Source organism: Coloeus monedula, assembly GCF_965178545.1.
Source record: "Coloeus monedula genome assembly, chromosome: 4".
NCBI lineage: Eukaryota > Metazoa > Chordata > Aves > Passeriformes > Corvidae > Coloeus > Coloeus monedula.
This window is the reverse complement of record NC_138784.1, coordinates 46,564,042-46,588,687: the sequence shown is the minus strand read 5'-3', so window position 1 is coordinate 46,588,687 and position 24,646 is coordinate 46,564,042. Positions and strand designations below refer to the sequence as shown.

General features: G+C 38.7%; 1 protein-coding gene across 1 annotated transcript in view; it reads right to left on the bottom strand.

Moving 5' to 3' along the window:
* NELL2 (neural EGFL like 2) overlaps positions 1-24,646 on the bottom strand; it is a gene marked incomplete at both ends in the record, with an annotated part of 139,731 nt that overhangs the window by 9,630 nt on the left and 105,455 nt on the right. Inside the window, one exon of the mRNA XM_082279796.1 lies at positions 6,828-6,968. Within this exon, the coding sequence (XP_082135922.1) occupies positions 6,828-6,968 (141 nt within the window). The remainder of the gene's footprint in view (positions 1-6,827; positions 6,969-24,646) is intronic.

Below are 24,646 nucleotides of genomic sequence, written 5' to 3'. Positions count from 1 at the left end.
AAAAAAACCCCAGAAGAGCCCCCCCGCATACCATGCAAAAACAAATAGTTCACTTCAGACTATTTACAACACACTGCTTAAGAACCAAGCAGCTTGAATATTATGACATTAGAACATTATTCCCAAAAGACTTGGAAGTTTGCCTCAATAAAAAAACCAGAAATGAAATGTAACTAGTTATCTAGTGCTAAACTGAGAATTAGCTCTTATTTATCTAACCTACATGAAAAATTACTGCAGCTTTGATCTGTCACATTTTTAAGGATTTTGCTTTTCTTACCATCATCTCTAGGTACAACTGAATGTTGCAATAACAAAGGAATACCATGGGAAAGAAGTAGTGATACATGTTACAGAAAACGAGGAGTTAATTGTATCTCAAATAATTTCCTGCCTACACTAGAAAAATACCCGACTAAAGCCATACAATAGGGTGACAGTAGTCAGAATGACTAAACGCCATTTGCAGTATTTGCAAGACTGCAGAGACAGAAAACTCCATAAAAATGGGAATTTCAGTTGCTCCAGGTTGCGACCCAAAGCTGTATTTAAGAGATTTTGGAAGAGGTATTCAAAGAAACCTAGGGGGACAAAGCACCATTTCACTTGGCCCTGAGCAGCAAGCAGCCTCTGATTCAGAATGTCTCTACAGAGCAACTACCCTGCATTGGTGACCAACAGCGACCACAAGTTCAATATCCTTGAAGGAATTTAAAAGGCTGCAAAAAAAACCCCTCTGTGGTAGTGCTTAGATTCAAAGAGGCTATTATGTTAAAATGATGGAGATTTAAATATGAACTAAAACTAGCAACCAAAAGGATAACATTTTCAGATGGAAAGAGGATTGTTTAAAGATACCATATCACAGATTCATATTCAAAGTATACTATACTAATAAAAAATATTTTTAAAAGGGATAGATTTCATATACTCTTAATACTTTTATTCATGACCTTCCTTGCTCAATACATGCTCTTACAAGAACTATGTGTCATGGAAGAAAAGTGGTCATTGACTCACAGATTAAAAATAATTATATTCATTAATAAATAATAATAATAATAATAATAATAATAATAATAATAAATTATTTATCCCTGTAATGAAAGGGATAAAAGGGGATAATTATTGTGAAATAAAGGGCAGTAAAAAATGGTCAGGTTGTCACAATGGAGAGTTGTCCCACGGAAGTTCTGCAAGAATCTGTGCCAGAATGTGTGCTGCCCAATAACTTAGTCACATGGAGAAATGGATGAACAGTGTGATGATAAGGCTGTTGATAATAAAGTATAAAACCCAGATATTAAAAGTGAAATACAGAAGCATTTTGTGATGTTGACTGAGCAAACAATAATATGTCAGATGAGATTCATTTGAAAAGTGCATGGGGAAGTAGCCATTGAAAAATCAAATCTGTCTTTTGGATGTATTCTGGAAAAAGATCTTGGAACTACTATGAAAGAACTACTATCTAAGAAAGAAAGCTGAATTGTACAGACAAAAACCTCACAAACAGCAGATGCAAAAAATCACAATGAACTCACAAGGAAGATAAACAAGGCACAATTAGAAAACAAAAGAATTGTGCACACCTTGTTAGGAAGTGACAAAAGGCTCAGAGACCCATTGATATAGCTGATGGAAAGTTGCAGCCATCTGTCCTCTGATGAACTATCCAGACTTACATGCAGGAGATTATCATAAAGCCCTAAAGGGTCTGCCTGAGACCAGAATCATTCTGATATTGGTTAGACTCTCATTTTTGTAAAGAAAAGATGAACATTTGTATCACTGAGAAATATTGGCAGAGATGGTTTGGGAGGGTAGACAGTTCCTTTGCTCTGAAGTTTCTCACTTACCTTTGCTCTGAGGAATAGCATTAGCTCAGCAAGGTGAAAGTACCAGGATACCTGAGTACTTTTTGCTTAAGGCAAAAAAGGAAGGAGTGCATTTGCTAGGGAGCCCAGGCTCATCTGAGCAGAAAGTTTTATTTCTGTTATTTTCTGTCCTGAGTAAATCTATTGACTGGTGTAACTATTCTTCAAAGAGCAAGTGAATTGTGACTAATTTATTTGTGAGTTCATGTAAGCCACCTGTGAGAGTGCTTACCAGATGTGGAAGATGAAGAGCTGAGACTTCAGATGTTGGTAACATCAGCTTGACAGAAATGTCGTCTCCCTATACAGTAAATGTGTTCAAATTGCTGTCTTATAAAATACAGTGGTCAAGTTTCTGTTTTATCAGTCCTTTTATAAAAGATGAGGAACTCTGAAAATTTTGTATTCTTGCCACATTTCAGAATATTTAAATATTAATGTGTCTCCATATCTGCCTTCTGTTTGGTGATGCATAAGTTAGGTTCCCAAATTCAGTATTGAAGGCTTAATGCCTATAGCTCTACTTGGGACAGATAGATGGAAAAAAGAAAGAAGTCACTTTATTTGCTGACCTTTAACGATCATGAATAAGAGCAAAAGGATTTTGATGGAGTTTTGTGAGTGCTACTAAGGTTTCCTGCTGAAGAGCAGTGATTTCGTATTTCCTGTTTCCCTTAAGTGCTATCAAAAACAAAGCTTCTGAGAAACCTAAGTGTAGGACTCCACTGACAGCGGTTTTTCAACTGCAAGAAATTTAATATACTAGTTAAAATACTGAATGTACTGTGAGATAAATTGAGATACCCTGACAGTCAGCAATTCCTCTACCTTCCAGACCCAGAGCAATGGATGCTGGAGTGACTGTTTTGGACTTTGCTCAGTCAGGAAGGCTGGGGAGCATACTGAGGCTTGTAATATGCCTCCATCCCTCACTATCCTGGATTGTTGAAAACAGCGCTCGAGTAGAACTTCAGCCTCTGTGCTGTCAGGCAGGCTGCTCTGTCACACACAGAAGAAAGTGATTCTAATTCTGGAGGCCGGATGGCAGAAGAAAAATACAAGATACTTCAGAACAGAAAACCCAAATGGAAGTTCACATATGGATAAACCCTTACAACCAAAACCGATTCTTTTATGAACTGGGCATTCTGGATTGATCTATCCAAACCTTTCATTTGCATCTGTCTCATTTAAAGAATGTAGTACCTGCTGAGAGTGAAGGTACATTGATCTCATATTCTATACTAACAACAGCTGGTACCTGACAGATTCTCTTGGTAAGTCCTAAGGGGCTGCCTTAATTAGGTGAGCTATTCTTTGGATGTGGATGTGTGCCAAATGTCCAACAACTGATGAGGTATAACCTGCACTTTTCTGGTATGAACCAATACAGCCTCCCTCTACCACTGATTATGGAAGCTTTTAGACTTTGCAAAGGACAAATTCAAAGGAATCAGGATGTTACACAGAACTGCAGGGCAAACATTAATGGGGCCTGAACTTTCTTATTTTAGGATTTTGCCCTCAGTTGTTCTAGTTTTTTACTGCAGTGAAGCCTGAGGATGCAATATCTACTCCCTTAGCCCAGCTCCCTTTATGAAATGGTACGTAAGAGACAACCTTCAGCACCAATAAGACTGTTTAAAGAAACTATAAAGAAAAGCTGTCAGGGGGCAAAGAGGAAGATACCAGTTAATATACCATGCTGAATGCTATATTTACATATATAAAATTTAAGACTTCCCAAAGCCATACAATTCTCAAGGACTACATGGCTGGTATTTCCCTTTTCTGGAAATACAATGAGGCAGAACATAATTCTATTTCCAAGGGAAAAACAGCAAGTGCTGCTAAGAGGTTGAAGCCCTACAGCTGCACTTCCCACAATTTCTGTCAGTAATTTTTATAGACACCACAGGTCTACCTAGGGGTATAATGTGAATCAAAACTATTAGCAAAGGAATCTCTAGGTCTTCCATTGCCTGTAGGTACAATAAAATGGGATTACGAATTTTTGCATTCAAGTACATTAGTCAAAATACTCAATAGTCTCAGTTGTGCCAAAGAAGCAGTAGTAGCCAAGGTCAATAGATGTGTAAAATAGGCAATTCAGTAACTATTATTTCATTATCAAGCACTGAAAAAGTCTGGTGCTACCAAGGAGCCCACCTCTAGCTAGGAATGTTTAGTATTATGTCCTAAAGGGACTTTTCCTGCAAAAGGGGTAGGTGCAGTTTTGGAATTCTGTTGAAATAAGGTTTTTAAGGACATGCTCCTGTGCCTCTGTGATTTTAACAGAGGTGTTTCCACATGGATTTTTAAAATTGGAGGCTTTGCTGAAGGAAACAAAGAACTGATTACACTGACCACTGAAATGCTCGGTGTAGTACTATCAGCACATGTCCAGGGGACACAAAGAGACCCAGATTTGAGGAAGACCAAGTAGAACAATCAAGAAAGAAAATTTAAATCCACACTTCCTTGTCTTTTACAGGTTTTTTCCACTGAAAGAAGGAACTTACTTCAAAGCAACTAAAACTTACAAAAGATAAATCAAGTCAAGCCTATTATGTACTCTATATAAGACACTACTTTGAAGTAGTTTGCACTGTTCCTTCTACAGCTCTGCAAGCTGAAGCACTTGTACAAGCCAGGAAGTTTCAGAGGATAGAGTTGAAAGTGAGAATTGGAGAACTGTGATTTGAAATTTGAGATTAGTATAGCCTGGAAGCTGCTGCTCCATTAAAGTGACTGTCTAAAAGACCATCCACCAACAGCTCAATCTAATCACATCTAACCAGGGGTTACTGAAGAACTGTCACAAGCAATCCATTTTCTTTTGTCTTTAAACTCAGTAGGGAAATGTCTTACAGTGGAAAGGTCTGACAGCAGAGAAGATTGCTTCTGCAATCATCTTCTTGCTTCTGCACTACTGTATTGTGCTACTGCAAGTTCAACTTTCCACACTGCAATGGATTTTAGGTTGTCTCTCCACACCCTTTCTGGTTTTATTTTTATCTGAGACAACATGTCACAAGCTTCCATCCAATAAAAAGTGATGTAGTAAGACTAACCAAACATCTAGCCTTCCTCCCCATCCAGGCCAGGCTGGATGGGGTCCTGAGCAACCTGGTCTAGGGGGATGTGTCCCTGCCCAAGGGGGTTGGAACTACGTGATCTTTAAGGTACCTTCCAATCCAAGCCATTCTATGATTCTACGACCTCAGGTTGCTAAGGATTCCAAAGTTTGGAGCTGCAATCAATCAAACTGAAAGTGTTCCACTGTTAGTGACTAGGGCTATCAGCAGTGAAGATAGTTTCCCGGCACCTGTGGTTTAATTCTAATTACTTGTTATCCTCTGTGTATGTTTAATAAAGAGCTGCTGGTTCTTTGCAGAAAAGGTCAAAACAGTCTAATAATTGCCACTTCTGTATACATATAGCAATCCCCATATTTCTTTTCCCTTGGCTTTTCACTTGTTTAGAAATTGCTGCTTAATTGCTACTTGTTTCCACACATCTTAACACAGACACTTTTGTATCATGTATCTCTCTTGAGACAGCATGTGCCAAACCACGGTCTTCAACCCCGAGATAAGTGTTACACTGACACTGAAGATAAAACTTGGGATACTGAGAATATTTCCATAAATGCCTGGCTGTAGTATTTATTACCCATGCCATGAGTGACAGAAGTGCAATGTTATAATCAGAGGGATCGCGACTTATTCTTTGCACCTTCCTCTCCTAACTCCTGGCCAGCTAACACTGACATTTAGTCAGTTCTTGACAAAGAAAGCTCGACTTACGAAAGCAGGGTTGCCTCAAATTGCTGATTCCTCCTGGGAATACAGGCTTTCAGCTGTGATGAAAATGTGTTGAAATAAAGTATTGATGATGGGTATACCAGAAAGGTCATTCTCACTCCTGGAGAACTGTCTGTGTGTCTGCCTTAGAGAAATTAATTCAATTGCTTCCCTTTGGGACCGATGCAGCCCACCAATGTGAGTTTAAACAGCAATAAGAAAGCTTATACTGTGAGCACTGAATATTTCAGCACTCAGAGAAAGAAGGGAGAACGGGTGATAATTTTGCCCTGAGAAGTCCATGGCAAAAAAAGACTGGGTTATTCTGTTATTTAAGAGCAGCAGCATGAAATACCATTAAGAGCTGAATAACATTCATTACTGAGAGATCTGCTTCAGAAAGTAACTGTGTTGTTCTTAATCTGCTGTTCTCTCTAACATCATTCATAAACACAGAAAACCTTTCTATCTCCTTGTCCCCCTTTTCACTCTCTTGTCCCCTACACCTTGCCGCAGCCCTACGTCCACTGAGCTTCCTAGTTTGTAATGTATGTCTGCAAACTACAGCCTTCTAGAAGCAGTTAGCCATTATACAGGAGAAACACCACAGTATTAACCAAGGTAAAGGCAGGGGTCTCAAGGATGTATAATCATTTTTTTCAATGGGAAATATTTTTATCATGAACTATTTCAGTGTACGAGGAAAACCAAATGGAGGAAATGAGGTCTGGATTGAGGCCCATTTCTATATACGAAGAATCTGACATATAAACAGGTTACCCTGGAGTGACAGATTACTGTGCATGCTATCAGCCCATGGGAAATCACCTATGCAAGGGACAAGCACAGAAGCAGATGTAGGGCCAGAGAAACTGCATTTTAATCAACATGCCTGATTTTACATATTATGTTAGTGAAACACAGAAATGCTCCACTAATGCTCCACATTATAGGTATACTCGTACTTTATATTCTTCTGCCTTCATTGATGATGCTTATTTAGACTATAATTCTTTTGGATCAAGGTTTAAATTTCACTGCAGTGTTCAAGACAATGCATGACCAGTACAATCTGAAACACTAGATATTTTCTAGACATTTTCATGTGAGCCATAACAATACCCCACCTTTTTTAGACACTGACCTTCACAGGACTCTCCACTTGGTGAAAACATCCCATTGTCATGGTAGCCATCTCTGCACTCGCAGTGGTACCAACCAGGCAGGTTAATGCAGTTAGCACGGCTGTCGCACTGAACAAAGCCATCGGAGCACTCATCAATGTCTGTTTATTAAGAACAACAAAATAGAAGAAAATTCACACAGAGGAAATTGCTACATTCATCCAATGAAAGAACAATGTCTCTGGTATTGCTGGGTTTCACAGAATTATTTGCATTACTGACACTCGAATTTGCAGAATTACTTGCAGTGAAGTTTTGAACTGTTTTCATAAAAGTACCTGGCTAACGATTTTCGGCCTAACAGCAGCAGAGGTTCTGCTAATCCCAATTCACTGCCTACATAGTAACAACTCATTTTGTCACAATACATGACAGGTAATCTGACATCTGTGGTAGGCTGCCCGTAATATGAAGAAAAGAATTAGGTCCCAATTCATATAATAAGATGTTAACTCTTTGAGTAGTGCAGGCTGCCTGTTAAAACAAAGATTTTTTTTTTCTAGGGGTATATCAAAACATTAAATACGCACTCTGGACCTTGCTTATGCTCTTGGGGACACCAATTTTAGGTTAGAAGGGCTGCCCTATCCTGTGGAGTTCCTGTTGACTTATACCAGCACCTCTGACTCTCAATGTAACTGACTGCAGGCTCCTCTCTAACCATCAAAGAAACAACTGGGTTTCCAAACAAATGCTTAAATCACGAGGTAGAAACACAACACATGCTCCCTCTCCTGGAAATTCCTTTGGGAAGTGTGTCTCTTAAATGAACAACATGCACTGACTAAACTTTACAATAACAATGGATTTTTTTGACACACTCATTAGATCCAAAATCCACCAAAGCAGGTTCTAAAGAGACCTGAACTCAGGGACTTAGCAGAGATGCAGAGAACTTTGTGACACGTTCATTTCCAGTGCCTTCAGGTACACAGTAAGCTGTACGAAAGAATAGGTCCCAGAGTATGAGTGCTGTTAACAGTTAGGGAATACCAGGAGTATGGAGCTAAACAGGGGTAAAACTGAGCTCTTCCCTATCAGATTCACTGCCTTATCACTGTGTTTTACACCAGAAGTAGCATACATATCTGAGCATCAAGCTGACAGAGAGGTGCCTATAGAACCAGCACAAAGGGAGGTACAAAATGTGCAAACTGCCTTCAGAAACAAAAAGCTCTAATCACTCTCCTCCATGAGTTTGAACAACTAATAAACTCTCAGTGTACTGGCCACTTTGGCCAAAGCAAGGATTTAACCTTTCTTTAAAGGTTGAATCTTCAAAACTAAGAACTGTAACAAATTAGGACTCAAACTCCTAAAGTACGTCAGCAGTTGATCTAGTATCCTCTGGGACGCAGATATGAAGAAGAGGTGTGATGGGACCACTGAGATACATGTGAAATATGTCAAAATTCTGCCCACAGTCCCTGTTACCTCCCATTTATGCCATTTGCTATTTTCATAGGAGAAAGTGTAAACTGGCTAAAAAAATAAATTGTGAGCTACAATAAGGTAACAAATCTCTTTTCTGAGAATAATGTGTGCCTAGATAGACATACTCTTATCTAGTATTTTGTAAAACCTATTCAAACACAAACTTTAAAAAACCCGAGACTTCCTCGTCCATTGAGAACACCTTGTTTTACATATGAAGTAATAAAAATATTAGTATGTGGGGAACACCTGCATAAACTACAAGGTATAGCACAGTCACCCACATTTGGTTTTGAGTTGTGTTTTTCTTATACATGAAAGGGGGATGTGCTCTGGGTATTTTATTTATATGACAAACAGATTTTTTTGTAATTTCTTTAGAATTACTGTACAACTGTATCATGAGTGTTTTGGTTTTTAAAAGCTTAACAGATTCTTGACAAAATCTCATTAGAAATTTTTAGTATGATGCATCAGTCTGATTTTCTATCAACAGTCTCTCTGAACAGGCACACCTGATGTACATTACCAGTATTTACAATGATAAAAACTACCAATACTGGAATATTGCAGCAAGCGTACATTTTGTGGCTTTGTGCACCACAAATTAAGCCGTAAGTCTCTATTGGTTTAAAACAGAATTTTCAACTCCACTGTGAATTCCAAGATAATCATCTCAGTAGTCATGCTGCAGGACTGAGAAATGCCAAACCTTTACAATCTTCCACTGCTCAGCGTGTTTCTTTCTAAATCAGTATAAACTCTGGCCTTTTTCTTGTGAGCAGCCAGGAGCCAGTGGGACCTCAGAGCTGTTTGAGAGATCAGACGAAGATCAATGAAAATTATGTTACAGTAGTGAGAAAAGATTGGCTTGCAGTCCGTGTCTTATCTACTGCTATTCACTCAGAAAGTCACAGATTACTCAAGAAAAAGGAAAAGAAGAAAGGACTGCAGGCTGGAAGTTCCCTAACCGCTGGGGAATATGCTGCCTGGCAGCCAGCTCACCAGGCAGAACAGAAGTGACCGCACTAAGTGCTTGGGATCACCTGGTTAGTACTACATAACTTGTTGGGGTTGGCTAAAGCTACGTACCCCAGAGAACCAATAGTGCATGTAAACCCAGAGGCTGAGAGAGAAGAGCTGTTGTTAAGACTTGATATTAATCTTCATACTGGCTACTTAATAACATTTCATTAAGACACTGGATAGCACATACTTCTTTGGGAAAGGGGAATGTATTTATTGGTGATGAGCTGGAGAAATGAGTGTTATTTAGGTCAAAGTAACAGACATGAATTAAAGAAAGCCTGTGTTCCTCTCTCCAGAAAAAATTATTAGTTAATCTGTAAGCCTTATAAGTGTAAGTGCAGTATCACAGGCACAAGTGGAATGCATTCAGATGAACTCATTGATTATTCAGGAAAAACAAGCCGTGAATGTCACATCAGTATTGGTAAACTGACAACAAAAGCAGCCTCTCTCTATTTGTAAACTAGCTTATGAATCTATAACACAGGAAGTATTACTTGGGATGAAATGCTTTATCCAATGTTAATAAACAAAGAAATACATTCTTCTGGTTTTGTTATGACTGCATGCAAAGTTGGAGTTATTTAACAAAGCCTCCCATCACAAGCATGTATGGAAGCATGCTGCAGGTCTTGAAGAATGTCCTACTCCCTACAGGTTGTTTGCCATTGCATTGGAACCATTGCTGCATCCATGCAGAATAACCAATTACTCCTTTCAGGATTTTGCAGCAAACAAAAGAAATCCAAAACAATTCTCCTCACCACTAACTTTTTAGACCAATGATATCTTAAGCGCATGGCAGTGGGTTTCAGAATATAGATGTTCTTTATGCACAGAATTTTGTTCTCATTCTCACAGCTAATGCTGATCAGTAATTCTAGTAATGTGCTCTGTAATGGGACAAAATATGACTGTCCCAACTCTGTTAAACAAGAAAATGCAGCAGAAATGTGTCTTACAGAGCAAAACCACTGATTTCCTGGAAAAATTTCCTGACATTTGGATAAAAAGATTTCTGTTTTCAAAGAGGCATAGCATGGCTCAGGAAGGGCTGCAAAAGTATCTACAACTGAAATTATCTTATTACTATGGGTAAAGAAGTCAGAAATAATTTTCCCCTGTCCTATGGTGAAACCTTCTCTGATGAATCATCCTGCAGCTGCTCAGTCAGAGGTGTGAGCTGACAAGAGAAGAAAAACTGATTGAAGTTTTGCTTGGCCAGTGGCTATGGTATATCAGTGGGCTATATGAAATACTAACAGTGATAATGAAGTCCTGTTTGATGGAAAAGCATGGAAAATGAAATATTACTCTACAGAAGAAAGTTAGCAAAAGGCTTTATATTTTCACTTACGAAAAAAATTTAAACAAAATGTTTAAGTACTAGAAAAGGAAGGATGTCTATTTTCCAATAGCAAGTGATGACTTTTTTAAGCAGAACAGAAGAGACACCTTATTCTGACTCTTCAAGTTCTGGTCTTTAACTGGTTATAAAGAGGTATGGAAGAGTGAAGGGAAAGAATTAAAAAATAAAGGCAACATCCCCAGCTTCCAGAGGAAGTAAAACAGCATCCTATACCATGTGTGATAGGCCAGAGGAAATGGTCTCATCCTGGTCCTGCTCTTACTTATGACAGGACTACCAGTGGCTACCACAGAGGTAGCCTTCTCCTCTGTTTTTCCTTTTCAAATAAAGAGCACAATTGCACATACCAAATCTGCCATCCCACTGATGCAAGTCGCCAGGTTTGAAACAGAAGTCATTGGAAGTAACCTTCATCCCAAACTGGATACCAGCTACACAGTTGTACCACAGCACTTCATTACTACCTGCTCTGGCTGTGCTTCCACCCTACGACATTTTGCACAGCAGCAGATTTGTGATTTGGGCTTTTGAAACACTGCAGCTGGAGAAAACACACACACCTGTGAGACTGGTGAGCCCACAGAACACCACGAACACGTGAACTCTCTCTACCCTATGTAATTCATGCACACATTCCTGGCAATACTGCACATACCCGCTTGCCACAAAACAGGGTAACTGATTATTAAATGCTTACGTTGCACTTGATTTGGTTTTCAAATACTCAGGTTTTCTCCTGTGCATTTGTCTTAAACTCAAACCAGTCAGCCTTCTTATTTCCGTATTTTGTTACCCATTTTTCAACTCAATTTTTTTTTTTTTTTTTTTTTTTTTTTTTTTTTTTTTTTTTTTTGCTGAGGCCTCACTCTAATGAAGTAGACACACAGTCAGAGGCATTTTGAAAGTAAGAGCTGTGTATGCCTAGCTTCCCTTGACATGAAAAAACCACGCTCCCCCAAATACCTTCTTTATACCTCAGAATCCCTCATTTCCTTAACCGTGGCAACAATTTTAGCTATTATACCCCTTTCTCTCGGGAACATTGAGAAAAGTCTTCTCCCTGAAGAGTAAAATAAGATCATTAACAAATCACCCACTGGTGCAAAAGAAAAAAAAGGAGAATTAGCTGTCTGATTCATATTATTAGAGAATTTCTGTATAATAAGAATTTTTGAAGACTGAAAGTGGTATAAAATTGCCAATTAGAAAGATAGCAGCTCTCTTTCATCCAGCAACAGGACCAAGCTCTCATGTAGTCAAGCTGCACTCAACAAAGAACCATAGTGTGGGGGAGGGGAGGGGGGTTGCTACCACTTTATTATTCACTTCAAGACTTAAATTTTAATCACCAAATCCTCCTCTCAGAAAAGCCTGCATTCACAAATATACAGAGCGACAGAGCACAACACAGCCCGTAAGTATTTTCTGTCATAAACTGCTTTATCCAGGTCAATACAAACCAAAGCCCTTGCTTGTTAAGAAGTCAACACCACAGATTGGGAGCTGTGAATACTTAGAATTTAGTTATCTCCATACTGGAAGTTTTTCTGTGACAGAATAATACATGGCACATAGCTAAGACTGCCAATTAATAGAGACTCCCAATTGCAATAATCTGTCCCAGCATTAATTGGGTTTTATCACTGGTTGGTTATAGAGATATATGGATACGGTTATAGAGATTAATGAGCAGCCAACACCTTCCATAATGTTCAGTCACTACTGACTCAGGCTAAGTTTGAGATCTCATTTCAATGGCAACAGCCTTTCCAGCCTAATGCTGACCTCCAGAGTCACCCACATTCCAGCCCCATATACAGTACAAATAAAGTACAAACTGAAAGAAAAATAATTTCAGCAACAGATCACTGAAGAATTGGTTTAGGAGATTTTGAAGCTGCTTAAACAGATAAAGCTTCCATGTTTGGTTTTTTTTCATGGGTACATTTGGAACAGTCAGACTCTGATATGCCTTTGCATATGTCAATACAATATCAAGGATATTATGTCTGGCTTGTATATAGAAGATCACATTTCAACTATTCAGATTTATGCTCAGATAACAGAATATACAGTAGGATTAAGATGATGTCTGGGTTATCTAATTTTAGTAAATACGTACGGAAGGAGGAAAACGCCTTATTCAGTAGGACCAAATCGAAGTTCACTGTACTACATGAGGTATTTGCTATCAATGGCTCAGTTTTCTGGAGCAGCCTTGGAAAGGGTTCATTATCTCTACTGCAAATTCTAGAGTCCCATCTCTTGCATTTAACAACCAAAAAGTGTTTTTGTTGGTTTTCATGTGACCACGTATTTCTAATATGATGATACTTGAGAAGACCCTCCTGTTCAACCAGACCTTTGATTTGAGATCTTATGCAAAAAACAGGTCCAGGTGGAGAAATGTAAGATCCTGAAAAGTAGTTCAGTATACCAGAGCTATATTACTGCTAAAGCAAAAGATCAGCTTTTGGGATTTCCATCCCACTACATTCTCCTATACCACAGGCATATAAATACTATAAAGAGGAATAAAACCCTCAGGAATATAGTGGCTAAGAATGCTGACATAATCCAGGAAGGTATCAGTTATGCCAAAAAACCTAAATTGTTTGGAATAACTTTTAAATCTATTTTGCAAAGTTTAATCAGCTCCTTTTTTTCTAACACTGCACCTGACTCCAAAAAGAACTTTCTTCCTTTGTCAATCACAGCCCTAGAGCCTGATTTCATTTATAGTCTCACTCTGATTTGTCATCTTTAAGGAACTATTTAAAGATATAATATCATATATTGAGTACTAGGGCACTCTTTTCACTGTATGAGTTCTCACATCAAAGGTGTCATTAAACCATAGAATATTCTTGATTTTAATTGCAATTTCATCCCAACATTTTATTCAGTTACAAGTTTGAACCATAAAGGGCAAGATTACAGATGGCTCATGGGACACAGCAAGGAGAGGAGTCACCCACAATTCTATCATACCATAACACAGTTGCATGAGCAAAAGAACTTTCTCTACACATCACTAGAAACACCAGATATCTCAGATACAGCCTTCAGAGAAGGGTGAAAAGCGTGGCCCTTCCTCTCCCTCCTCCCCTGGATAATGAATTAGGCCCATCTTGGGAAAAAAAAAGCATTTGCAATGTCTTTGGAGTTGCTGTTTCTATCTCAACACCTCCCTGATCTAGTAGAACTTCTGGTTAAATCATCTTAAAATTGCTTTGACTGGTGGAGTCAGTGCTGCAGATGATATGTTCTTCACTCTAAAAATTTCCAACTGTCATGTTGCATGAAAAAATAGCTACTATTATAACAGGTCTTTTTTTTTTTTTTTAATCCCAGCAAGACCATGATTGCAGTTTATAAAGTACCCTGTCCATGGAAAACTAATTTACTTACATTAATGAAAAGGAAGCAAAATGTGATTGAGAATGTAATACAGAATTATAGTTCATTAATTCTTCAAGTATGCAATTTTCCAGACTCCTGATCCCCCATTGATTTCTGCACACCCCCATAGGTCCTGCTAAATGCCAGCAAAAAGAAATTCAATCGTGTTGGTATTTCATGTGTGGCAGTGGTGGTGCTCCAAAATTAGATAGAAATGTTATCAAAAGGAATTTTCCACTGACTGCTTCACCATGTGGCCCTGTTAACAATTCTTTGTTGTGGAAAATTGATCAATCACAGATCACACCAATAACTGAAACTATGCCTCTCATTGCACACCCAATATAATCAAACGAAGTCATATTTGTAGCAACTGAAATTCAGAGCACCTAATTGGCCATGATGAACTAGGTGCATCCAGGAATACTGTAATATAAAAATAATATATTTTTCAGCTCTATTGTGTGCCACTGATTATGCCAATTCTCATCAGAAAGACCAATTAAGAGGAATTGGATCTCTATTTGTAGTTGTTGACAAAGAGGTGGTTTTGCTTTCATTTTGTTCATCATTCTCAGTACAGCATCTCATGTTAACTAACACATGCTTCTGTTTCCTCATTAGCCTTATCTTGAAAAAGAAAAGTACTTCTTTTCTCCCAGATAGCAAAAACACGTTCATACCTTGAAATACATTGACATACTTATTTTAGATACCTACTACCATCTGAAAGTTACACAGCTACATCATAACCGTGAGATGTTTACACATATGAATGACTGATGCAACCAGCATTTTCTCAGCCTTGCAAAAGGTTTTTTCAGATCAGCTCTGTTCATAATTACACTAAATTTCCAAGTACTTAGTTCAGAGGCAATTTATGGAAAACAAACAAAAGAGCCCTCAAAGCAGCTCAAAGTTTGAGGAACTACGAATTATTTTGACACTGTGATTTGAACTTGGTCTCCTGCTGTAGTCCTCTACTTTGGTCAGGGTATTGCACATACTATATGTGTGCTAAAGTTTAAAACACTCTTACCTACATTTTCTTACCAGTGGCTTCTTATCACAACTCTTAGTCTATAGACCAGTGACAACTAATTTGCATTGCTACTCCTGAACTCTCAAATCATGTAGAGATTGTATAAAATTGCTGAAGCACAAAAAAGGAAAAAAACCACACACATTATTCTTTCATGCTACAGTTGATAACAACTCACCAAGAAAACAATAAATATTCTCAATACAAACATGAAAAAGCTGTAGAAGCACCTTAAAACTAAATCACTCTTCCTTTGCTTGGGCTATAAACACATCATTGGCATGATATGTGCAGAGACTGCAGACGTCCTCATGCTGACAGCAAAAGGAAGAGCTCCATAGGGATATAGGACAATGATTGGCAGTGTTATAGATTTTAATTCCACTAATAGTCGAATGACTCATAATTCATGAGAGAGCTTACAGTGAGTGATGAAGGTCATCCCTATCTCCCTTATATAGCAGAAGGAAATTCTATTACAATGCTGCCCAGTTGCACTATTCACATTCTATTTATAGCCCACTGTATCTTAAGAATGTAGCTGAAATTTTAGTTTTCATGTTTAATAAAGGACTTTTTTTCCCCATAGCAAATAATAGATAAGTAGTGGATGCATTTTGATGTTTTTCACAAATAACAAGAAAATCCTGTCTCCTTAGAGCTCTTTTGTAGTTTTTTTTCTTCCCTGGTTTCTTTCTCCCCCTTTTTTTTTTTCTCTTAAGCTGCTACATATAGGATTGTAGTGTTGCAACAAGCTAAAGAAAGACATAAATAGATAAGTACCAGTATGTGACCCTTCAGCAAAGAAAAAATCTTTTGTGATTTAAAACTGGTGACTCTGAGGGAGGAAAAGAAATTACATGCACCCAAGAAACTGTGTCAGGCAAGGAAAATGGAGAAAAAGACACAGAAGGATGAAGCAGCAAGGCATCTTAAGCTATAAAACTGAAAGGATGAGGTAAGTAGGGTTCATGCCTAAATCCAGAATGCACATTAAATTCAACCCAGGCATTTTTTGTTTAAAGTCTGTCAAAGATTTTCTTGGTGAACAATTTTAAGTAAAAATGTAAAGTAAAGTAAAGCAAGTAAACATTCCAAGCTTCCGAAGTCACCAGCCCTTGTCTCACTGCTCATTTTGAGCTTACTTCTCTTATCTGAAAAAAAAATCAGATGAGAACAGGGAGAGTGACCTCCCTTTCAAACATTGAAGCCAAGTAAAAAGCATCTGATCTGCAGAACCTGGGCTTTCCTCTTTGCTTGCTGCAGATCTCATTTGTTTACTCTCACAGACAACTTTTAAAGCTTTTTTTCCTTTATAATGAGATAGCCATTTTTGAATATGTCCTCCTTGAAGGTCAAAGGGTTTTTTTAGGTTTTACAAATTCACTGTACTTCCCACTCACAGACAATATGCTATAAATCCTACCATGTTTTCTCTCAGAGATTACCATATTTAACAGAAGTGCAAGGGGAGGAGAAATGAGATGACCCACATCTTACCTGGACTTCTGCTACTGTATTCTTATGCAAACTTTGTCACCTACTCAACTTTCCTTGTGCGGTCTGATTCCAAATCTGTAAAATGGGGAGAAAGTGCTTCCACCATCTACCCCTTTCCCTTTCTCTCGCACTTGCTTTATTTGGTAGTACAGATAGATTGCAGAGGTCACAAGGACACTTACTGATAGTGATTGTCCATATTGGGGCCATTGTTACTTAATATCTTCATTAATGACAGGGATGAAGGGGTCAAGTGCACCCTCAGCAAGTTTGCAGATGACACCGAGCTGAGTGGTGCAGGTGACACACCTGATGGACAGGATGCCATCCAGAGGGACCTGGACAAGCTGGAGCAGTGGGCCCTTGGGAATCTCATGCGGTTTGACAAGGCCAAGTGCAAGGTGCTGCACCTGGGTCGGAGCAACCCCTGGTATCAACACAGGCTGGGGATGAACAGGCTGGGCATGCTGAGAAGGACTTGGGAGTGCTGATGGAGGAGAGGCTGGACGTGACCCAGAAAGCCAAAGCTGGACGTGGCCCAGAAAGCTAAACATATCCTAGGCTGCATCAAAAGAGACATGATTAGACAGTCAAGGGAGCTGATTCAGCCTCTACTCTGCCCCTCTACTCCACTCTGGAGAGACCCCACCTGCAGTGCTGTATCCAGCTCTGGGGTCCCCAGCACGTGGAGGACATTGACCTGCTGGAGCGAGTCCAGAGGAGGGTCACAAAGATGATCAGAGAGATGAAGCACCTCTCCTATGAGGAAAGGCTGAGAGAATTGGGATTGTTCAGCCAGGAAAAGAGAAGACTTCAGGATAATCTAATTGCGGCCTTCCAGTACCTGAAAGGAACTTACAGGAAAGACTGGACTAGACTATTTACAAGGGCATGTAGTGACAGGACAAAGGGGAATGGCTTGAAAACTGAGAGTAGGTTTAGATTAGATGTTAGGAAGAAATTATACACTATGAGGGTGGTGAAGCTCTGGAAGAGGTTGCCCAGAGAAGTTGTGGATGCCCATTCCTGGAGGTGTTCAAGGCCAGGCTGGACACAGGCCTGAGCAATCTGGTCTAGGGAAAAGTGTCCCTGCCAATGGCAGGGGGGCTGGAACTGGATGGTCTTAAAGGTCCCTTCTTATCTAAATCATTCTATGTTTTTGTGATACTATGATTGAAGTCCTGCATTATTTGTTTCAGACAGGTCTCATAATGTAGACCACAAGTGTTTTTTGTAAAAGTATAATTGTCCCTGTGCAGTTCTGCTGCCCTCTAGGATGTTTAATTTTTATGGATACTTGAAAGACTAGAGCTTGATATAGCACCAGCAGCAGTGCTATTAACTTCATATTATTATACATTTCCAGGGAAAATATTCAGAGAAAGGGAAGAGCAGGAAGTTGTTTTGTACACAAACATGATGAGTTTCAGAATCTCACAAACAGCTTATCTATATCATTTATGTCAAGTTTTCAACCCATCCATTGGCTGCACATGTCTATTTTTCCATAGCCTGAATTAACACTTGGAACATTGTTAACATAGAGCATTCCTTGCAGGAAAGGGACATTCTCCAGGGGTTAGCTGAACAGTTTCTGAGATTGCTAATCATGTTTTCTTCTTCTGTTTTGAACTTTCTCTTAGTAGTAAATATAAAGACTTGGCTTTTACTGAAACATAATTTGCTAAAGTTTGCTGAAATTATTAATTATAATAACAACTGAAATGGCAATAATTAATTATTTCTAGATTTTTATCATTATTGAGGAATAAGCAGTATTATTTCTCTTTTCAGCAACAGTCCTTTCTGAATCTATACCTGGACTGTAAACATTGCAGACTCAGGTTTCTATGCTTATTTCTGACTAAAACCCTTCAAATCTCTTAATTTTTTCCATGAGCAAAAAACCTCATGCAGAGGTTTCAGCAGAAACTCTGTGCTGTAGTTTCTGGTGCTCTCTGTAAAAGATCTTCCAAATTCTTTTGAGCTGAAGAATAAACTTTAGCCACTTCATGCCCTTCATACTAATGAATGGAGAATGCTCAGGCAAGACAAAGGGAACACAGATGCTATGTTGGGTTTGCATGGGCAGGTTTTGTAGGCAGGGATGCTACAGCAGTGGCTGCTGTGAGAAGCTGCCAGAAGCTTCCCCCACGTCTGATAGAGCCAATGCCAGCCAGCTCCAAGACAGACCTGGCACTGGCCAAGCCTGAGCTAGGATGTAAGAAGGGGGAAAAGTGACTGCACAGTAACTAATGTATAGCTTGTCAACAGAACAGAAGCTGTGAAGATGATGGCTCCTAACCTCATGATTTGTGTAAGGCTTATCAAGAGTAGTACAGAAACAAAAATATAGGAATCAAAAGCCCTTTCTGCTCTAGAGCAGCCAAAGGAGATTTTTCAGAAACTTCCTAGGAATATCAGATTTGACAGTACAAATTAAGCCTGTCTGCCTAGAACAGTCACCCTCCATGAGTGAATCTATTTCTCCCTATTAATCTCCAGTCAGGAACAGATACAATATACTGTGCCCTACACAGTACATCAGGAAACTACATTAACCAGAAACATGTAAGCAGTGCAGAAGTCCAAATTTCTAGAATTAGTGTTCTGAGAAACTATTTCTTTGTAACAGAGGTAAGTCAAAACATAAAAAATTTTTCCAAGTTCTGAATGGACTTGGTGACACCACCAAGGTATTGGATGAGATAGTTTATGGGATCACAGTTCAGTATTTGAGACACTGCTTTTATGCACAGACAAGGCCTAAACAGCTACTCCCTACAGTAGCTCAGAAGGTAAAATTTAATAGTTTTCACCCTGGACAACACAAAAATTATAGTAAATTGACTGTGCAAATTACTGTGATAATTTTAGCCTACTCCTTACTAGTTTTTGTTTAAATTTCAGAAGTCACCTTATATTTTGAAAGCATTAAAAGTTTTGCAACCACAAGGAAAGCAGTTATGTTATCAATCAGATGACTGATATATTGGTATGGCTTTGTAAGGAAATACCTCATATAGTCATATCCTGCTAACCTCTCCCCAAGTCACCAAAAAAATTCTACCTGAGGATGAGTTTCACATTGTGTAAGTGTAGTTCAGTGATAGGACTGCAGAACACAAATTATATATTCAAAATTCCTTATTAGGGTTCTACTTACTGAAAATTTATCATAGGGACATATTAGTCTAAGTTAGAGCTAGTTGCTATACTTAAAGAAGACACAGAAGTTGATGTTATAGGATTCTTCCAGAAAGTTTGCCCATGATTCTACTATCTGCTTTTCCTACAGGCAACACTAAACACACCAGTTAGATGCATTACCTCAGTAAACCAAGGCTAGCTCAAACACTGTCCTTACTTCTAAATAAGCAGCTGACATGCAACATAGCATGTTGCATGTTCCCCCTTTGAGAGAGCTGCCTTCATGTTTATTCCACTTCTCTTTATTTGTTTATTTGCTGCCTTCATGTTTATTCCACTTCTTTTGCTCCCTTCTTTTGCTTCTTCCTTCACTAAACCCACCAGCAACCCCTTAAGGATTTCAGAGAAAGAAAATATTAACCCTAAAATCCTTTCTGCTCAGAGTTTTTTGTTACACTCATCTATCCCAGGTCACAACTGGCTTCCCCTCCTAGACTATGAAGGGCACACACCTCTTACTCTAGCTTTGTGCAGGACCTTGTATACTTATACCACAAATTTGAGCCTTTTGGTATTACTGCTAGAAGTTCCAATCTGCTATCAGTAATTTAATTCTTTATTTTAACAATAAAACTGAGCAAATGGGAGATTCCTGAGTGTTGGAACCCTGAGTTCAGAGAATTTCAGTCTTTCAGTGCTGACAAGCAATGATCAAAAGCACACTGCGTTTGACCTGAGGCCTTGGGAAAGGCTTCCCAAATTGTGTGATAACACTGAGGTTGTTGCTGTGTAATTAAAGTTATATCACTGGGTGGAATATGTAGAGATGTAGAAAATTTAGGTTTCTGGGATATATGTAACGAGATGGAGGATTTGGGGTGTGGATTAGTTCTTCTTCTTTCCTCCTTCTTCTTCATAAATCTGGGTGTTCAGGTATTGTTCTGGTATTGCTTCAAAAAACCCACAGTGTGGATCATGAATAGTTAGTTATTGGATTATAAGTAAAAATAAATTAGTTGGCATTCCATAATTGGGTAGGTTGGATTTTAAAAGGCCTTGGAAGTTAGAACTCGGGGCCATTTTCACCTTGTTTACTCAGAGGCACATTCTGTTAAGCTGTATTATAGATAAGAAATAATAAACATTTGAGTCCAAAGATAAACCCTGTGTCTCCTGCATTTCAATCTTAACTTGGAGTAAAAGAACTCACTAAACAGAGGCAAAGAAGAAAAGAAACAAAACAGAGAAAATGAATACCTGAGTTGCTCAGAAAGTTTTGACTGTGATACTCTCACAGCTTACTGATAGTGTAGCCAAGAATTCTTAAGAATTCTGTCAAAAGTAATTTTGCTTCTTAAAGCCTTTATTCAACACTCTGTAGGCTTCCAATACCATTTGTGTCACAGCTTTACCTTCAGAGCCTACCTGGCCACAAGATGATTGTGGTTGTTTTAACTGAACACAAAGGATCAAGACCTTAAATGGATGCTTTTTTTTTGTCATGCTAAAAATACTAAAACACTTCATTTTTGCAAACTGCGCTAAGTTAACAAGCTTTCTGGTTACTTTGACAAAGTCTTCTTTTTCTATACCAGTAAAATATTTTTTCTAATAACTGGGAAATCATAATGAGAAGATTTTTTCAAGCTTTCTTTGGAACAGGAACAACAATAGCCTTTAATAACCTGAAGTCTGCTATTATTATGGTCAGTGCACATGAACAAATTAATTTGGACTTGCTGAAATGAGCAATAGTCATTCATGCTAATTATTTAGCTTATATAGAAAGTAGCACAAAACTGACAAGATCTGATCTATAATAATTATTTAGCAAAATCATTTGTCTGAGTTGTATTTCAGTATTTTGAACTACAAATGTTGCAAGAATTTGATTCAGCAACATCCCGTGAGGGGAAGTTTACCATATGTGGAGAACAAAAAATTAAAAATGCAGAGAAGATCCAAATAATGTATTTTCCTTGGCACTGACTGTTTCTGATACGAGCTCAGGTAAAACAGGGTCATCTCACCATCATCCATCACTCACCATGTTTTTCCATAAACTCAGTTAGATCTTTAATTAAGCCAAATGTTAGTAATAACATATGGTTGAATTAATGGAGAATAATCTGTAAGCTAAAATTTTTTTCAGTTGTTGCTTTCAAAGGTACACAGCTTTGCCAGTTTATTTTCAGCAGTTTTAACATGGATTGTTTGGTAACTGGTGGACATGATTCCTGCAATAACCAAGGACAATTCATTAGCAGGAAATTCAAACAGCAGCAAACCATCCAAAAACTTGCAGCCAACCTGTTAACAAAAACTACATCAAAACACTACCAGTAGCAAAACTCTACTTTTGGATCTAATGCATAATTAAAAGCTGTCCAAAATACTCAAAGCACAAATCAAGTGTGGAAACTCAGAAAAAGAAGCTGACAAGCCGCAAAAATGCAGTAATCTTGTATGCATACACTACCAGATACTCATATATAGTAGGAGAAGAAATCCACTCTTAAAGCTCTGTTACTGAATTAAAGGAGAGTTGAAGTAACATCAAGCAAATCTAACAAAGCCATCCGGTTCTGAATTCTAAAATATAACATTCTTCAAATACAATTTAAGACAGCATTTAAAAATGCCAATTGAAGAATTCGTAATTTTGCAATTAAACAAGACAGTATTAAGTCAAGTATTTTGAAAAAGTTTACCAGGCACAAATACTTTTAGATTTGCTTTGTAGTCTCATCTCTACACTGCAGAAAGCTGCTCTACTTGGTGAACGCTGGTGTGCCTTTTAAGACTTCAAAAATTTTTAATATATAAACCCCACCTCCCTAAGCCAATGAATGAATCCCCGCCATTAATAAGGTCTTGACCCATATCCTTTGGGAGGAGACATAGAAACTCTCCCACTCATTTTTGTGACTTGATGAGTTTTAGTCTAATTTTTATGGCTTCATACGAATTTTTTAAAAAGGTGGTGTAGGTCGATATATCTGCACATGATTCTTCCATCTGCTGCCACATTCTACTGGTCCATTTCCACATGGCACAGGCCATGATTAATCTAGAAGGCTCCCAACAGATCATTTGCAGGTGTTGTAACAGCTCTGGGCTTTGTTAACTGCAAGACACTCCACAGCAAATACATCACACTGAAAGAGCCGACCAGCAATAACAGTTGATTCTTCCTCTTATGTTTCCAACAGAGATGTGGCTCCTAATGACACCCCACAAGCACCATTTTGGAAGCAAAAAATTTTATGAAACCATCATTACTTACACAGGACTTCTCTTTGCAAAAGCTGTACTGAGTTTAGGCTGCATAGGCAGGACCTAAGCACGGACAGCATCATCCCTCTCAGGCTTTGGGAGAAATACAGATACTGATTGAGTAAACAAAGATGGGTTTTGGAAAGGAAATTCAAAACAGTGAGGTACTCAATGCCTTCTTCACTTTGGTCTTTACAGGTAAGATTTCAGGTGTCTCACATCACCAAGACCAGTGGAAAATCTACCCATGGTGGAGAAGGATCAATATCTAAATAAATTGGAAAAAACCACAGGTCAATCAAACCTGATTGGATGCACCCAGGAATGTTGAGGAAACTGGCTGATGTCACTTGAGGCCAACCTCAATTGTCTTTGAAAGGTCATGGTGACTGAAAGAAGCTCCTCAGAAATTGAAGAAAGCAAATGTCCCCCCAATCTTCAGAAAAGGCAAGGATCCAGGGAACAACAGATTAGTCAGCCTCACCTTCACCCCTGGGAAGATGATGGTATCCTCCAAACAGATTAAGGACAAGAAAATAATTTGAAACAGTCAGCACCCATTTATGAAGAGGTAATCATGCCTGACCAACCTGATAGCCTTCTAAAGTAAGATGACTAGGTTTGGTGAATGGGAGAAGAGCAGTACACATGTTGGTTATCTTAGTAAGGTTTTTGATACTCGCATAACATCCTGAGACAAGCTAAAATGTGCAGGGTAAATAAATGGGCCATGAGATGGACTGAAAACCTTCTGAGTGCCTAGTGTCAGAGAGCTCTTATCAGCTGTATGACATCCATTTGGAGACTAGTCACTTATCAACACACACCTGGGTAAACATCAGGTACTGAGCCAGGACTGCTTAACATCTGGACAGTAAGTCAGAGACCACCCTCATCATGTTTTCAGATGATATGAAATTTGGAGAACTTGCTACATAAGGCAGTTTTACTGACATTCAGTAGGACCTCAACAGGCTGGAGAAATGGGCCACTGGGAATATCATCAAGTTCAGAGGGAAATGCAACAACTATTAAGAATCCTACAATTATTAAGAAACAACCTCAGGCACCAGTAGGACAGTGGAAAAGTTACTTGACAGAAAACAACCTGGAGATGCTGGTGGACATGAGATGAACATGAGGCAGCATTATGCACTTGTAGCAAAGGTGGCCAACAGCCTCCTGAGTTGCATTAGGAAGAGTATTGCCAGCAGGTCAAGGGACATGATCCTGCCCCCCTATTCCATGCTGCTGGGATCCTATCTGGAGTGCTGGATCTTGTTCTGTTTTCCCTAGTACATGGAGCAAATCCAGTGCAGTGCTGTGAAGATGATTAATGGAGCAGAGCATCTGTCATACCAGGAGAGGCTAACAGAGCTGAGATGTTCAGCCTGGAAATGAAAAGGCTGAGGGGAAACTTATCAATGTGTATAAATACCTAACAGTGTTGAAGGAAGCTAGAAACTCCCAGTCATGTCCAGCAAAGGGACTAGGGGCACGGAAAATTTCATGTGAACATAATGAAAATAAATTTTTTTTGTACTCTGAGGGTGATTGAACACTGGAATTGGTTGCCC